The 17,172-nt window shown below is 53.6% G+C and overlaps 1 protein-coding gene across 1 annotated transcript in view; it reads left to right on the top strand.

Moving 5' to 3' along the window:
• DSCAML1 (DS cell adhesion molecule like 1) overlaps window positions 1-17,172 on the top strand; it is a 361,162-nt gene that overhangs the window by 327,226 nt on the left and 16,764 nt on the right. Inside the window, exons 25-28 of the mRNA XM_084611980.1 lie at window positions 3,895-4,083; window positions 5,637-5,924; window positions 9,377-9,532; window positions 11,395-11,425. Of these exons, the coding sequence (XP_084468106.1) occupies window positions 3,895-4,083; window positions 5,637-5,924; window positions 9,377-9,532; window positions 11,395-11,425 (664 nt within the window). The remainder of the gene's footprint in view (window positions 1-3,894; window positions 4,084-5,636; window positions 5,925-9,376; window positions 9,533-11,394; window positions 11,426-17,172) is intronic.

Raw genomic sequence — 17,172 nt, 5'->3', positions numbered from 1 at the left:
GAGAAGCCTACAGTTAAAGCAGCAGTAGTGTGTGTGTGTGTGTGTGTGTGTGTGTGTGTGTGTGTGAGCAAGTCATTTGTTTGGGAATCTTGCGTGACACACCTATGGAAGTGAGGCCTTTGAGCCTTGCTGGAATAGATTATGCGTTAGGCATTTGACAGGTGATTCTTTGTTGTGCGTATTCTGGGATTGCAAGGGGATCGGCTCAGAATAATAATCACCTCACTGAAGTGTAACAACTGCTTCTTTGTGTGTATACGAGCCTGCCTCACTCCCCAATAAAGCCCCGAGAGCCATTGTGAGACATGTTGTTGATGGGAGTGTAACAGGTTTATTCATCTAGGCCCCGGTGTGTTTCCTAATACTCTTAATCATGTGAAAGGAGGCAGCATTCAATGACAGAAGCAACTTCCTAGCAGCTTCCCAAGGGAGCCAGTTAATTCTGGCTTTCCTTTTATAGCCTCGCTCCAATCAATCACATTCCCCACTCACCGAACTCTGATGCGGAAACAAGTAATTGGTGAAAATGCTATTGATGGTGCCAGGTAGGACGCTCCGTGCCCCAGGGAGCGAGATCGAAAGGCAGGATGCTTGAAAGAGCCGGGAAGACCGGAGCCATGGGAGTCCCCAGAATTGCTAGTGCCTGGCAGAGGCATCTGCTGAAGGGGCCAGACCAGGCTGTCAGGTGCGGGCATGCGCCTTCCCCAAGGCGGTGGTTTGGAGAGCGATCAGGGTTGGGAGGACCGAGGGGCAGAGGCTAGGGTCCAAAGGGGATGCTGTGTACAGACTGTGAACCCTGTGGGGGAGGGGGCAGCAGACCCCAAGGAAAGCTGCAGGCATGCTGGGGGTGGGTGATAGGGCAGTGTTATGCCTCGCCTTGCACCAGAACTGTGCACCTTGCTTTGTACTGAGTGATCTCTCTATCCCAGCCCTGCCCCACAACCCACTGGGGAACATGGGACAGGAAGCCCATTATCCTCAAGAGCTGTGGTTGTTTCTGTTCTCTGGCATTGCCCTCCCACTGTGGCCCTTCTCCCAAGGAGAGCTGGAGGCAGGGGGTGGAATCTGAAGCTGTATCTCCAGCATGGCAGCTCAGTGCTGGCTCTGACATTTGAGAATCCCTTCTCCCCCCATCCAGTCTTCACACCGCCCCCTCACCTAAGGAAACAGTGCTGAAGTTCCTTGCCTCCTTTTGGTCGGGGGCCCTCCACGCCACAAGTCTCTCACTGGGTTGTGGGGGACCCACTTGCAACATGGCAGCCCTGGCGCGGTTCAGCTCACAGGACACGTGGGAGCAGACCACATTTTCATATTGGTTTTGGACCCTGGAAAGGCCCAAACCTCTAGTGTCATCCCAGACCATGGATCAGGCCCCATCTCCCCACCTCCAGTCCCCACAGCTGTGCTGAAACTGGGTCCTGCACCATGAGGGGAATTGCAGGGTGGAGGGGGCGTGTGTGTGTGTGCGTTCAACATTCCTAGTTGGCCACAGTCCCACTGGGCCAGGGCTGGGCGCTGGAGAACTGTGACGGGCTGCAGAGTCCATGACCTGTATATTCCAGTGCAGGCTTTGGCCCCATGCCTTTTAATCTGGAAACTCCCTTCTCCTGCCTTTTCCCCAGTATCCTGCTCAGACAGCTGTGGGGTCAGTAGCTTTCTCCCCACACACCGATCCAGACGGCAGATGCCCCAACGCACCCACATGTCTGTGGAGGGATTTGGTGCTGGCTGAGAGAGGTGGATTTTCCTGCCCACAGACTCTGTAGCCGCCAAGTGAGCCAGCTTCAAACCCTGGCGCTAATATCAATAATAAAGGGGGGGAAATCTCCCCCCTCGTTCCAGCTCCATTTTAATACTCTAAGAAAAGAGGGCTCCATTTCCATCCCCATTCATATGTATGAAATTAGGCAGGAAGACATGTTTAATGTGCGGGGAGGCAGAGCTGGATTTAAATTGTAAATCAGGGCTCCTTCCAGGCCTGGCCCGGAGGGGGGTAGGAGAGGCTGTGGAGTGCAGTGTTCTGGGGTTAGTCTGTGGGGTCACGCTCCCCCCTAGCGCTGCATGGCTGCTGGTTTGGCAAAGGGGGGGCGGGGGCGGAGCGGTGGCTAACACCGGCCTGGTTTTATTTGGGATGAGAAACTGCGAGTTGGTGGCTGAGAGCTCCCCTCAGAAGGTGCCTCGGGGGGTGGTGTGCAAGGGGTCTGGCAAGGTCCCAGCTGGGATCTGGCCCCACTGAAAACCCCCTTGCAATCAGCACGGACTGGCCGAGGACAGTCACAGAGATGGCGCTCCCCACTCTGCCCTCGAGACGGGCACCGGCAGCAGAATCTGGCAGAGGCCTTTGCCTTCCACCGCTGTCATTTCAGAGCCTCCTGCTGGGGATTTAATGAACCCCTCTCCCCCGGGATGGGTCTGGAGATGCGTGGCCGGGGGGGGGGAGGGGAGCCATTAGCGCAGTCCCTCCCCACACACGCACTGGTGGGGCGGAGCAGTAGTTGGTGCTGGTGCCCCAGGCTGCCCAGGCTGGTCAGCTTTTAGTATTATGCAGGTGGGCCCTTATGCATGGCTGGTGTTGAGCTGCTTTGATCTGGGTTCTTGCTGTGTATCAGGCTCCCACTGCTAGCAGCCTCATGCAATCCCAGGGCTGTGTCACTCTGCATTGGGGGGAGGCAAAGGGGGAGCTGTGGGAATTGTTCTCCTCTGCATTCGTTATAGATGCATAAAGATTATTTTCCCCCTGCCTTTTTGGAGTCTGTTCATCTGGCTGCTTCAGCTCCTGGAACTGCAGAGTACCACCTGGCGGCAGGGGTGGGTTGCACTTTACAATTGTCTGCTCTGAGCCCAAACCAAGGAGGTAGGGAGCTTGTAGGATCGGTCTACCCTGTAAGGTAAGCCCTCTGCAGCAAAACTCAAGTTAGCAGACCCTGGGTTTGTTAACCTAGGGCTTGAGTGTCTACACTCATTTGTAACCCCAGGCTAGGAATTGTTGAACCCTGGGTCCCAACCTGGGATTCCAGGATCTGCACTGCATTATGCAGGCCCAAGTCCAACCACCCATAACCCAGACTTCCTAGCGCCCTTCCAGAATGTGGCCACTCTATCCCTTTGTTCGTGGTGCAATGTGGGAAAACTTGACTGTCCACAAAACTTGACCATCCAGAGGACACAGAAAGTCGCCCTGTGGGATTGTGGGATACTTTTGGTGGATTCCCAGAACACGAGTCATGGGGAGGCTGCATCTACACTGCAAAGCAATAAGGCTTGAACCCAGGGTCTTGGCTTGACTCAGGCTTTGACCCTCCGTCCCTGTGGGGTCCTGGGGTCTGGGTTAGCGTGATTTGTGTGTAGATGGAAGCAGGGTTAGGCTCAAGCCTGAGTTGAAACTGCCGTGTAGACATACCCTTAGTCTAAAACAGTGGGCTAGGGCTCTGGACTTGTGGGTTCTCTGGAGGACTCTGCTGCTGACTGGCTGTGCAATATTGGGCAAGTAACTTAGAACCAGGTTTATGGTTCCAAACCTGAACCATATGCCCGCTGGCAGTGCCTGGGCAGGCTGGGTAACTGCACGTTAAAGTGGCTAACCTTGTACTTTGCACAGGCAGTTAATGCAACACCTTCCACAGCGTTACCTAAAGACGCTGCAAATCTGGCTCCTCAGCCAGCCCTGCCTCAGTGTATCCATCTGTACAATTGGGCTGAGAGTCACCTACCTTCAGACGGGCGGGATTGAGACCTGCTTGCTTGGATGCACAGATTCAGAGCACAATAGACCTGCACAGCCAGGGCTTCTTTGACCAGTCCTTCCCCCTTGGAGAGGAGGTTGTGCTCTGTCCCCTTCTCCCCAACTGCCTCTAGATCTTGAGTGCTAACAGCCCCTGCCCCTCTCCCCCACAGGCTTTGTGCTGCAGTACTCGGTGGACAACAGCGAGGAGTGGAAGGACGTGTTCATCAGCTCCACCGAGCGCTCGTTCAAGCTGGACAGCCTCAAGTGCGGCACGTGGTACAAGGTGAAGCTGGCAGCTAAGAACAGCGTGGGGGCTGGCCGGATCAGTGAGATCATCGAGGCCAAGACACATGGCAGAGGTAAACCAGCAGGGGCCGGCCAGCCACTCGGAATTCGTCTGTACGTCTCAGGCCACCTGCACTGGTTCCCCTCTTTAATGCATCCATTAGCTCCTGGGGAGGGAGGGGCTGGGGCGGGGAGGAAGTAGACTGCCCCTCATTCAGCACAGCACTATGGGCTGCTGCTGGAGGCAGAATAAGGACACAGGGCTTGACAAGCTGGTTCTAGCTTGTCACTAGGGAAAGGCGGAGGGCTTCCCTTTTGCTTCTGCCCTGGACGATGTTCTTCCAGAGCTGCTGGCCATTCCCAGGGCATCCTGCACCAGCTGGTACCCTGGCACGCACTCACCAGGGCCTCCCACAGCCCAGCGAGGAAAGGTCCTGAGGCAACTTGCTCTGCACTGTTCCGTGCCACTGCCCAGCCCCTAGCACGGCCAGGGGCCTCACAAGCCCGGTGCAGAGATTCACCAGCTGCATTTCTTTTCCCTTTCAGATTTTCCATTTGACCTACCCATTGTGGGGTCAGGTGTTGATGCTTTAACCCCTCCCCATCCTCCTGTCACACTGCCACGCACCCTGCCTTCTCCCCCAGTTTGCTCCAGTGCAGTTTGCTGAGATGCAGTTTTGGGAACACCATGAGGAGTGACAGCAGCATGATCTTGGGGGGGTGTGCATGGTGCTTGGCCCATGGTTAGGTGTCCAGAGAGGGTCCAGTAAGGCCAGCGCTGCCTTCTTGCAAGGATCAAGCAAGGTAGACTGGTGGGCAGAGCAGGAGAAGCAGGAAAACTCCTGCCCTCGTCCGTTGTTGCTGGGTCATTTGGTTTTGTAAGGTTGCTGCAGGGGCCACCAATTGACTCCTCTGTGCGACCGTCTGTCCTTTTCTTTGCTGAAATGAGAAACTCCGAGGAGGTGTTTAGAATCGTATTCTGTAACGTGTGGTGCAAGGTGCAGGAGGTCAGTTTATTGGCCTCACATCCTTGACGAGAGTCCTGTTAAAAGTTGGCCCTGGCCTTATATGTACGAGCTTATTTCTGGCTGTGACTGACAGTAAAAGAACTCCACTGCCCTCAGTCAGTTAGCTAAGATGCTGTCGCAACTGGCTGTGACCAGAAGTAGAATTGTTTCCCCTCGCTGCCCGGACAGTGACCTCAGCAGTCGTGTATTACAGAGACCCGGGCTCTGCTCCTCCAGTTCACTTACCAAACCCTATTGCCAGCAACCCAGCCATAAAACCACGGCAGGAGCAGCAAGGCCTCTGCCTGGGAAATGCGGCGGGAGGGGCCCTTTGCTGCGTCTCACTTGCTGGGCATTTACCAGCCTCTGGACAGGCGGCTTTGTGCTGGGGAGCTCCGTCACCAGCTCCGCTTTGCAGCACGAAATGTGGCTGCCGGGTAGTTGCTGGGTCGGAGGGGATTGAGCGCGCTGAGTGTCGCTGGCAGGATGGGGACGGGGTAAGAGCCAGCTCCCATTGACGGCTGGGCTGAGTGAGTGGAGGCCATGTGGGGGGCAGATGGGAAGCTTGTCCTGTAAGAGCTGCCCCCTCCCAGGCCCTCATGCCATGTCCTTTTCCACAGAGCCCTCCTTCAGCAAGGACCAGCACCTCTTCACCCACCTTAATTCTACGCACGCCAGGCTGAACCTGCAGGGCTGGAGCAGCGGGGGCTGCCCCATCGTGGCCATTGTCCTGGAGTACCGGCCCAAGGGCAACTGGGTCTGGCAGAGCCTCAAGACCAACAACTCCAACGAGGTCTTCCTGACGGAGCTGCGCGAGGCCACCTGGTACGAGCTCCGGATGAAGGCCTGCAACAGCGCCGGCTGCGGTAACGAGACCACCCAGTTCGCCACGCTGGACTACGACGGCAGTAAGAGCTGACCCAGCGTGGGGCGGGGGATAGCCGTGGGGCACAGCGTGCTTAGGGGGCCGGGGGATGTGGGGCGGGTTAGGCGGCTGGGGCGGGCCAGCCGTAGGATTCCCGCGCCAGCGTCAGGTTGCACGGAGCACCGGCGGTGTTGCGTTAAGGGGCTGTCTCTCGTGCTTAGCATTTTGCTGCTGCCTGTGGCCCTGCTGAGCCACTCAGCTGAATGCCAGGCAGCTGCAGCACCCAAAATTCGCTGCTTCTGAAGTGCTCCCCAGCCCACCTTCCTCACTTCCTAGCCAGGCCCTCCATGCCAGCTCTCCATGCATGCTCCTGCCCCTCGACCTCCTCTGCCCACAGCTCCCCGCAGCCGGGATCACGTGGGGCTCTGGCGCCTGGCCCAGAGCTGGGAGGGGAGCACGAGCAGTGAGATTTGCCTAAAGTGGGTTAGAGAGACAAGCTGCACAGAGCTCTTCTTCAGGCCTCTGTGTAGCTCGCAAGCTCGTCTCTGTCTCTCCAGCAGAAGCTGGTCCGGTAAAAGACAGACACCGGTCTTTCTACTATCCTGGGAGTGACACGGCTACCAGCACGCTCTGAACTAGATTAGGCTGATGGGGAGAGGAGTACAGGAGAAAGCCAGCTCTCCAAACCACAGAGAGCGTATGCTGGAGACTCCCTGCTAAGTGTCTTCCTAGCTCACCACAGGCCTGTCCTAGCCAGAGACTTCTCCAGGTCTTTCTCCTGCTTTATTACTTCGTACACGTTAGCTCTGGCTCCTGGCTATCCCAGCTCAGGGGTCGGGTTTTAAACACACCCACAGCCTGATCATTTGTGACCCAGCGCCATCTCTGCAGAGTCTGTGCCGGCTGGGGCCTGACCATGCACGGCCGTGCTGCAGCAGCCATTCCTCCTCTCCCATCCAGGGCCTAGGCTCCTCCCTCCTGGAAAGGTGGATTTAATGAGCAGCGTGCTGTCCTTTCTCCACGGGCACCTCTACGCTGTCGCTGCGAGCCTGCGTCTGGCCCAGGTAGACAGACAGGCGGTTGCTGTGCTTGAAGTAGGCATGTGAAAAATAGCAGTGTGGCCATGTCGATCCAGGCGAGCCATCCCAGTGCAATCCTGCCTGACCCCGGGGCGCAGACACAGGCAGCTCCCCTGCTGTTTTCACAGCACTAGCTCGAGCACAGCGAGCGTCTGTCTGCCTCCCCGTGTGCTGTGTAGACATACCCCATCACCCCTTCAGTCCTTGGCTCCCTGCGCAGGCTGTCTGCAGTCAGGGCCGGCTGCAGTGGTCTTGGTTTTGTGATGCAGACACCCGAGAACTGGACGGATACCCCAGCTCTTCTCATGCCTCCTCCCTTATTGTCCAAAGAACATTGAGAAATGTCTCAGTAATTGCCACTGGAGAACCAGCTGTCATCCCTGCTGCTCCCCCGCTTTGGTTCCTGTCCTCCCCTGCCTCCCCCACTCCCTGCAAAGATTGCAGGGGTCAGTATCACTATCTGTGTTATACACATAGGGAAACTGAGGCACAGAGCAGGGGTCTGACTTGCACAGTGAGGGAGTCAGTAGCAAGACCAGGAAATGAACCCTGGAGTTCTGGTTTCTAGTCCCTTGCTGTAACCATTAGATGCTCAGCCCCTTAGTATTCAGCCTGCGGGGGGGGGGGGGCGGTTCTAGCCATAAAGCAAACCCCTCTAAAGTCACATCTGCTTTGTTTCTTCACCTTCCACAAGGGCAGCTTGGGGGCAGGTGGGTTTCTTCCAATTGTACAAAGAGGCCAGAGATCTGTGCTGGCCCCTTCCTGAGCAGCCCCCGAGCCAGGCAGGGCCAGCTGTCAGCAGGGAGTGTGGGGCCAGAGTTGTGGTAGGGCTGGTGTGTTCTTATGACAGATGCTTCTACTCAGAGCCTGGTCACATGTTCGTTATCCAGGGAGACTGCAAGTGCCTCGTTTTTATCAGTGGACTGAGAGGCAGATGGAGATGACACAGGGCAGGTGTACCCGTTACCTACTGAATACTAAAGGAGGACTTGTGGCACCTTAGAGACTAACCAATTTATTTGAGCATAAGCTTTCGTGAGCTACAGCTCACCTCATCGGATGCCTACTGTGGAAAATACAGGGGGGAGATTTATATACACACAAAACATGAAACAATGGGTGTTACCATACACACTGTAACCAGAGGGATCACTTAAGGTGAGCTATTACCAGCAGGAGAGCGGGGAGGCGGGGGGACCTTTTGTAGTGATAATCAAGGTGGGCCATTTCCAGCAGTTGACAAGAACATCTGAGGAATACTTTGCAAAAAGAAAAGGAGGACTTGTGGCACCTTAGAGACTAACCAATTTATCAGAGCATAAGCTTTCGTGAGCTACAGCTCACTTCCTCAGATGCATATCGGTGAGGAATACTGTTTGCCCTGCCCCGCCCCCACTCCCCCTTCTGCAAAGGCCACACCACCCAGCAGGGAAATGAGATTTGCAAGCAGTCTTCTCAGGGGAGCAACAAGGCATCCCAGTGGCCTCGCATCCCCACCCTCCACGCGCTGGTGTCCTGAGGAGGTTACCAGGGTCGGTGGCTGCGGCGGTGACTCCGTGCCAGATAAACTCTGCGGTGGGTCAGATCAGCCACCTCCTCCCCTGCCAGGATTCACGGGGCTGTGCATTAGGAACGTGAATCCTGGCAGGGGAGGAGGTGGCTGAGGCCAGGATACCTCTTAGCTGCCATGTGCGGGACTTGCAGTTGCAGATGCTCTCACGTATTATGCGTGTGCTCAGCGTGGGTTCCCATGACCGACTGCCAGAAGGATTGGGTGAATCTCTGTAGCTTGGATGGGGTGAGCCCCCAACGGCCCAGCTCTGAGGGTAGGTCTGTGCTGCGGCTGGAGGAGAGGCACCCAGCGCGGTAGGTTCACCCGCCAAAGCTTGAATCTAGCTACAGTGGCTAAAAATAGGCCTGAAGATGCAGCAGCACGGGCCGCCAAGCTGAGCGCGCACCCAGGTCTGTACAGCCGATGCTGGGGTCGGTGGCCATGCTAGCTGGAGGAACGCTAGTGTGGGTACGCTGCCATGAGCTGTGTCACGCCTCCCACTGCAGTGCAGATGCCGGGTGAGTCTGCACAAGTGGGCCAGAAACACCCTCATCGAAACACACTTACCGCCAGCCTCGGCTGCAGGTACCATGAGGCCAGCGCGTCTCTTGGGTTCCCAGGCTGGCTGGAAGCAGCGAGAGAGCGAGCGCACACATTTATCTGGGTGTCCCAGACCTCTCCCCCTGCCCCCACCCCGACATCCCTCTGGAGCTGCTTTGCAGTTGGGAGGAAGCTGTTGTCCGCAGCCCTCCCCTGTCAGCTGGGCCTGGCCTGGGCTCTGCTCAGGTCCCCGAGCTGAGGTCTGACATGGGTGTGTTGTCTTACTGCCTCGTGTGTGTGTGTGTGTGTGTGGCTCTGTCCTAGGTACCATACCCCCAATCAAATCTGCTCAGGGGGAGGGGGATGACGTGAAGAAGCTTTTCACCATTGCCTGCCCTGTGATCCTGGCTACGCTCGGGGTGGCCCTGCTCTTCATCATCCGCAAGAAGAGGAAGGAGAAGCGTCTGAAGAGATTGAGAGGTGAGATGTGAATCCGGCCTCCTGTGGGGTGGTGGGTTTAGCTTCACCTGCCATAGAGGAAAACTGCAGCCACCCCAGACTTCTGAGTGAGTCTGTCTCCTCCATCATTAGATGCACAGATTAAATACCAGCTGGTCAGGAGGCTGCGTATTGATTGCATTGGGCAGGGCAGGGCAGGGAGATTCAGGCTTGCCGCTGGAAAGCATGTTGGGAACCTGTGAGTTACACCATCCTGAAAAGACTAGTTCCTCCTCCGGGTTAATTTAACGCTGCTCAGGCCAACAACTAACGGAGGGTGCCCCACAGTCTAGAAACGATAGAACAAGAGTCACGCGGTCCGATTCCCAAGGGGCAAGCAAATTCTGACAGACGGCTTCTGTATTGTGAATGGGGGGAAGGAACGTTCAGCAGCAGGATCTCCATGAGACGCAGGCTCTGCTCCCTTCCCCGAGGGACTGAACCCAGGCAAGCGTTCATAGGAAGCGATCGGGAAGTTCCTTTTTTTATTCAGTTAAATATGTAGGCTGAGGTCTTTCTGTGTGACTCGTGATTCTGGGGCCTTCGCTGCAGACATCACGAAGAGGCGTCGTTCTCAGAAGGGGTGCTCAGCGCTTTTGGGAGACCCCTCCCAGATCACTAGTCACTGTGGACTATCTTGGCCATCATTTCTCTGACTGTCGTGCATTCCGCGCCCCACTGCGCTACGCACTGAACAGACATAGAATGAGAGTCTGCCCTGAAGCAAGTAGCAGAGCCCTAGCAGGTCGGGAGGAAGGGATCTAGGCAGCGTGAACAAGGTAGGCTCACGAAGCCTCATGGTAGTTGCATGAGCTTTGTTGCTATTTTGGGTGGGTTTGTTGGGAGGTGATTAGCTTACACTAACAAGCGTTAGAGGTCTCGCTGGAGTTTTCCTGGAAGGCAATCCCTGCAGTTCTTTAACTGCAACCGTCAAAGGTGGTGTATGCCATTAAACACCTTTGGGCTTTAGAGGGTTTGACCATGGCCCAACTGGTCTTTGTAACTTACATCTGCAGCTCAGCATATGGCAGGGCAGGAGAGGGAGTTGGGGGAGCTATCTCCCTACAAAGTCCAGCCTGCACTTTCACATCTTTGGGCAGGTTTCCTTGTCTCTTTCCCTACCCAGTCCCCAAAGCATAGACAGATGCTTAATGAAACAGAAAACTTTGAGAGGGGGGTTCAGTTAACATGGATTAAACACGTTGCAACAGTTAATAGGAGACCGCAGATTCCTAGCGGCAAGCACAAAGTATGGGCAACAGTCCTGCACAGGCAGGGGAGATGGTATCTGACAGAAGAATCTGTAAGCTGCTCTGCCATGAAGGTGCTGTGTGTGGGAGAAGTAGGCAGACAAAGTGCCGCCATGAGTTTTTGCATCTCTCAATTCTGTGCTCATCCATTTCAGTGTAGATCTTAGTTTAGATCCTGGAGGCTTTCTTGGGCGTTGGATTGTATTGCTCTTTAAGCATGTGCTGAACAAGGCTGAATTTTGGATGGGTGGGTGAGGCCAAGAGCTTCATTGACTGGAAGGATTTTTTTTTTTTAATAGAAAACTAGTTTGCTCGGGTACTTAAAAAATAACTGTGCCTATTATAGTAATTGGATATAGTTTGATGGTAGGGTACTGTGATTGTGCACACCTTAAACTACAGTTAATGTTGACCGTGTCTGTGTGCAGGTCATGTACCCTCCCACCTAGCACATCACACAGAAGGCTGTTCTAGAAACTTGCCTGCTTGCAGAGACACGCTCCAACCCATGCATCAGTCTGCAGTGGGGAACAGAGTCTATCTTCCGTCCTTTTCGTGTCTCTTTTACAAACATCTCTCTCTTTTGTTTTGCAGATGCAAAGAGCTTGGCAGAAATGCTAATAAGGTGGGTGAGCAGTGCCTTGTTTCCCAGTGTAAGAACCTGTCTCGCTTGCTGGTGTAGGTCACAGAATCATAGAATAGAATCATAGAATATCAGGGTTGGCAGGGACCTCGGGAGATCATCTAGTCCAACCCCCTGCTCAAAGCAGGACCAATCCCCAACTAAATCACCCCCGCCAGGGCTTTGTCAAGCCTGACCTTAAAAACTTCTAAGGAAGGAGATTCCACCACCTCCCTAGGTAAGGCATTCCAGTGTTTCACTACCCTCCTAGTGAAAAAGTTTTTCCTAATATCCAACCTAAACCTCCCCCACTGCAACTTGAGACCATTACTCCTCGTTCTGTCATCTGCTACCGCTGAGAACAGTCTAGATCCATCCTCTTTGGAACCCCCTTTTGGGTAGTTGAAAGCAGCTATCAAATCCCCCCTCATTCTTCTCTTCCGCAGACTGAACAACCCCAGTTCCCTCAGCCTCTCCTTTGTTGCCCTCCGCTGGACGTTTTCCAATTTGTCCACATCCTTCTTGTAGTGTGGGGCCCAAACTTGGACACAGTCCTCCAGATGAGGCCTCACCAATGTCGAATAGAGGGGAACGACCGCGTCCCTCGATCTGCTGGCAATGCCCCTACTTATACGTCCCAAAATGCCATTGGCCTTCTCGGCAACAAGGGCACGCTGCTGACTCATATCCAGCTGCTCGTCCACTGTCACCCCTAGGTCCTTTTCTGCAGAACTGCTGCCTAGCCGTTCGGTCCCTAGTCTGTAGCAGTGCATGGGATTCTTCTGTCCCAAGTGCAGGACTCTGCACTTGTCCTTGTTGAACCTCATCAGATTTCTTTTGGCCCAATCCTCTAATTTGTCTAGGGCCCTCTGTATCCTATCCCTACCCTCCAGCGTATCTACCTCTCCTCCCAGTTTAGTGTCATCTGCAAACTTGCTGAGGGTGCAGTCCACACCATCCTCCAGATCATTTATGAAAATATTGAACAAAACCGGCCCCAAGACCGACCCTTGGGGCACTCCGCTCGATACCGGCTGCCAACTAGACATGGAGCCATTGATCGCTACCCGTCGAGCCCGACAATCTAGCCCAACTTTCTATCTACCTTATAGTCCATTCATCCAGCCCATACTTCTTTAACTTGCTGACAAGAATACTATGGGAGACCGTGTCAAAAGCTTTGCTAAAGTCAAGGAACAACACATCACCGCTTTCCCCTCATCCACAGAGCCAGTTATCTCGTCATAGAAAGCAATTAGATTAGTCAGGCATGACTTGCCCTTGGTGAATCCATGCTGGCTGTTCCTGATCACTTTCCTCTCATGCAAGTGCTTCAGAATTGATTCTTTGAGGACCTGCTCCATGATTTTTCCAGGGACTGAGGTGAGGCTGACTGGCCTGTAGTTCCCAGGATCCTCCTCCTTCCCTTTTTTAAAGATGGGCACTACATTAGCCTTTTTCCAGTCGTCCGGGACTTCCCCCGATCGCCATGAGTTTTCAAAGATAATGGCCAATGGCTCTGCAATCACATCCGCCAACTCCTTTAGCACTCTCGGATGCAGCGCATCCGGCCCCATAGGCTTATGCTCGTCCAGCTTTTCTAAATAGTCCCGAACCACTTTTCTCCACAGAGGGCTGGTCACCTCCTCCCCATGCTGTGCAGCCCAGCGCAGCAGTCTGGGAGCTGACCTTGTTCGTGAAGACAGAGGCAAAAAAAGCATTGAGTACATTAGCTTTTTCCACATCCTCCGTCACTAGGTTGCCTCCCTCATTCAGTAAGGGGCCCACGCTTCCCTTGACTTTCTTCTTGTTGCTAACATACCTGAAGAAACCCTCCTTAACATCTCTTGCTAGCTGCACCTCCAGGTGTGATTTGGCCTTCCTGATTTCACTCCTGCATTCCCGAGCAATATTTTTATACTCTTTCCTGGTCTTTTGTCCAATCTTCCACTCCTTGTAAGCTTCCTTTTTGTGTTAAAGATCAGCAAGGATTTCACTGTGAAGCCAAGCCGGTCGCCTGCCATATTGACTATTCTTTCTACACATCGGGATGGTTTGTCCCTGTAACCTCAATAAGGATTCTTTCAAGTATAGCCAGTTCTCCTGGACTCCTTTCCCCCTCATGTTATTCTCCCAGGGGATCTTGCCCATCAGTTCCCTGAGGGAGTCAAAGTATGCTTTTCTGAAGTCCAGGGTCCATATTCGGCTGCTCTCCTTTCTTCCCTGTGTCAGGATCCTGAACTCGACCATCTCATGGTCACTGCCTCCCAGGTTCCCATCCACTTTTGCTTCCCCTACTAATTCTTCCCGGTTTGTGAGCAGCAGGTCAAGAAGAGCTCTGCCCCTAGTTGGTTCCTCCAGCACTTGCACCAGGAAATTGTCCCCTACACTTCCCAAAAACTTCCAGGATTGTCTGTGCACCGCTGTATTGCTCTCCCAGCAGATAACAGGGTGATGGAAGTCTCCCATGAGAACCAGGGCCCGCAATCTAGTAACTTCTGCGAGTTGCCGGAAGAAAGCCTCGTCCACCTCATCCCCCTGGTCCGGTGGTCTATAGCAGACTCCCACCGCGACATCACCCTTGTTGATCACGCTTCTAAACTTAATCCAGAGATTCTCAGGTTTTTCTGCAGTTTCATACCGGAGCTCTGAGCAGTCCTCCTGCTCCCTTACATACAATGCAACACCCCCACCTTTTCTGCCCTGCCTGTCCTTCCTGAACAGTTTATATCCTTCCATGACAGTACTCCAGTCATGTGAGTTATCCCACCAAGTCTCTGTTGTTCCAATCACATCATAATTCCTTGACTGTGCCAGGACTTCCAGTTCTCCCTGCTTGTTTCCCAGGCTTCTTGCATTTGTGTATAGGCACTTGAGATAACTTGCTGTTTGTCTTGCTTTCTTAGTATGAGGCAGAAGCCCTCCCCTCTCATGCTCTCCTGCCTGTGCTTCCTCCCGGTATCTCACTTCCCCACTTACCTCAGGGCTTTGGTCTCCTTCCCGCGGTGAACCTAGTTTAAAGCCCTCCTCACTAGGTTAGCCAGCCTGCTTGCGAAGATGCTCTTCCCTCTCTTTGTTAGGTGGAGCCACTAGGTTAGCCAGCCCCGTGGAAGGAAAAGGCCTAGGTAGGGAGCGTCGAATCGTGGAAGTCAACGAATGGCTACGCAGGTGGTGTCGGAGAGAAGGCTTTGGTTTCTTTGACCATGGGATGGTGTTCCATGAAGGAGGAGTGCTGGGCAGAGACGGGCTCCATCTTACAAAGAGAGGGAAGAGCATCTTTGCCAGCAGGCTGGCTAACCTAGTGAGGAGGGCTTTAAACTAGGTTCACCGGGGGAAGGAGACCAAAGCCCTGAGGTAAGTGGGAAAGCGGGATACCGGGAGGAAGCACAGGCAGGAATGTCTGTGAGGGGAGGGCTCCTGCCTCATACTGGCAATGAGGGGCGATCAACAGGTTATCTCAAGTGCTTATATACAAATGCACAAAGCCTTGGAAACAAGCAGGGAGAACTGGAGGTCCTGGTGATGTCAAGGAACTATGACGTGATCGGAATAACAGAGACTTGGTGGGATAACTCACATGACTGGAGTACTGTCATGGATGGTTATAAACTGTTCAGGAAGGACAGGCAGGGCAGAAAAGGTGGGGGAGTAGCACTGTATGTAAGGGAGCAGTATGACTGCTCAGAGCTCCGGTACGAAACTGCAGAAAAAGCTGAGTGTCTCTGGATTAAGTTTAGAAGTGTGTGCAACAAGAGTGATGTAGTGGTGGGAGTCTGCTATAGACCACCGGACCAGGGGGATGAGGTGGATGAGGCTTTCTTCCGGCAGCTCACGGAAGCTACTAGATCGCATGCCCTGATTCTCATGGGTGACTTTAATTTTCCTGATATCTGCTGGGAGAGCAATACAGCGGTGCATAGACAATCCAGGAAGTTTTTGGAAAGCGTAGGGGACAATTTCCTGGCGCAAGTGCTAGAGGAGCCAACTAGGGGGGGCGCTTTTCTTGACCTGCTGCTCACAAACCGGGTAGAATTAGTGGGGGAAGCAAAAGTGGATGGGAATCTGGGAGGCAGTGACCATGAGTTGGTTGAGTTCAGGATCCTGACGCAGGGAAGAAAGGTAAGCAGCAGGATACGGACCCTGGACTTCAGGAAAGCAGACTTCGACTCCCTCAGGGAACGGATGGCCAGGATCCCCTGGGGGACTAACTTGAAGGGGAAAGGAGTCCAGGAGAGCTGGCTGTATTTCAAGGAATCCCTGTTGAGGTTACAGGGACAAACCATCCCGATGAGTCGAAAGAATAGTAAATATGGCAGGCGACCAGCTTGGCTTAATGGTGAAATCCTAGCGGATCTTAAACATAAAAAAGAAGCTTACAAGAAGTGGAAGGTTGGACATATGACCAGGGAAGAGTATAAAAATATTGCTCGGGCATGTAGGAATGTTATCAGGAGGGCCAAATCGCACCTGGAGCTGCAGCTAGCCAGAGATGTCAAGAGTAACAAGAAGGGTTTCTTCAGGTATGTTGGCAACAAGAAGAAAGCCAAGGAATGTGTGGGCCCCTTACTGAATGAGGGAGGCAACCTAGTGACAGAGGATGTGGAAAAAGCTAATGTACTCAATGCTTTTTTTGCCTCTGTTTTCACTAACAAGGTCAGCTCCCAGACTGCTGCGCTGGGCATCACAAAATGCGGAAGAGATGGCCAGCCCTCTGTGGAGATAGAGGCGGTTAGGGACTATTTAGAAAAGCTGGACGTGCACAAGTCCATGGGGCCGGACGAGTTGCATCCGAGAGTGCTGAAGGAATTGGCGGCTGTGATTGCAGAGCCACTGGCCATTATCTTTGAAAACTCGTGGCGAACCGGGGAAGTCCCGGATGACTGGAAAAAGGCTAATGTAGTGCCAATCTTTAAAAAAGGGAAGAAGGAAGATCCTGGGAACTACAGGCCAGTCAGCCTCACCTCAGTCCCTGGAAAAATCATGGAGCAGGTCCTCAAAGAATCAATCCTGAAGCACTTGCATGAGAGGAAAGTGATCAGGAACAGCCAGCATGGATTCACCAAGGGAAGGTCATGCCTGACTAATCTAATCGCCTTTTACGATGAGATTACTGGTTCTGTGGATGAAGGGAAAGCAGTGGATGTATTGTTTCTTGACTTTAGCAAAGCTTTTGACACTGTCTCCCATAGTATTCTTGTCAGCAAGTTAAGGAAGTATGGGCTGGATGAATGCACTATAAGGTGGGTAGAAAGCTGGCTAGATTGTCGGGCTCAACGGGTAGCGATCAATGGCTCCATGTCTAGTTGGCAGCCGGTATCAAGCGGAGTGCCCCAAGGGTCGGTCCTGGGGCCGGTTTTATTCAATATCTTCATAAATGATCTGGAGGATGGTGTGGATTGCACTCTCAGCAAATTTGCGGATGATACTAAACTGGGAGGAGTGGTAGATACGCTGGAGGGGAGGGATAGGATACAGAAGGACCTAGACCAATTGGAAGATTGGGCCAAAAGGAATCTGATGAGGTTCAATAAGGATAAGTGCAGGGTCCTGCACTTAGGACGGAAGAACCCAATGCACAGCTACAGACTAGGGACCGAACGGCTAGGCAGCAGTTCTGCGGAAAAGGACCTAGGGGTGACAGTGGACGAGAAGCTGGATATGAGTCAGCAGCGTGCCCTTGTTGCCAAGAAGGCCAATGGCATTTTGGGATGTATAAGTAGGGGCATAGCGAGCAGATCGAGGGACGTGAT

Source organism: Lepidochelys olivacea (genome assembly GCF_965140295.1).
Source record: "Lepidochelys olivacea isolate rLepOli2 genome assembly, chromosome: 22".
In the NCBI taxonomy this organism is placed as follows: domain Eukaryota; kingdom Metazoa; phylum Chordata; order Testudines; family Cheloniidae; genus Lepidochelys; species Lepidochelys olivacea.
The sequence above is the reverse complement of the archived record's forward strand: the minus strand, read 5'-3'. Positions and strand labels throughout refer to the sequence as shown.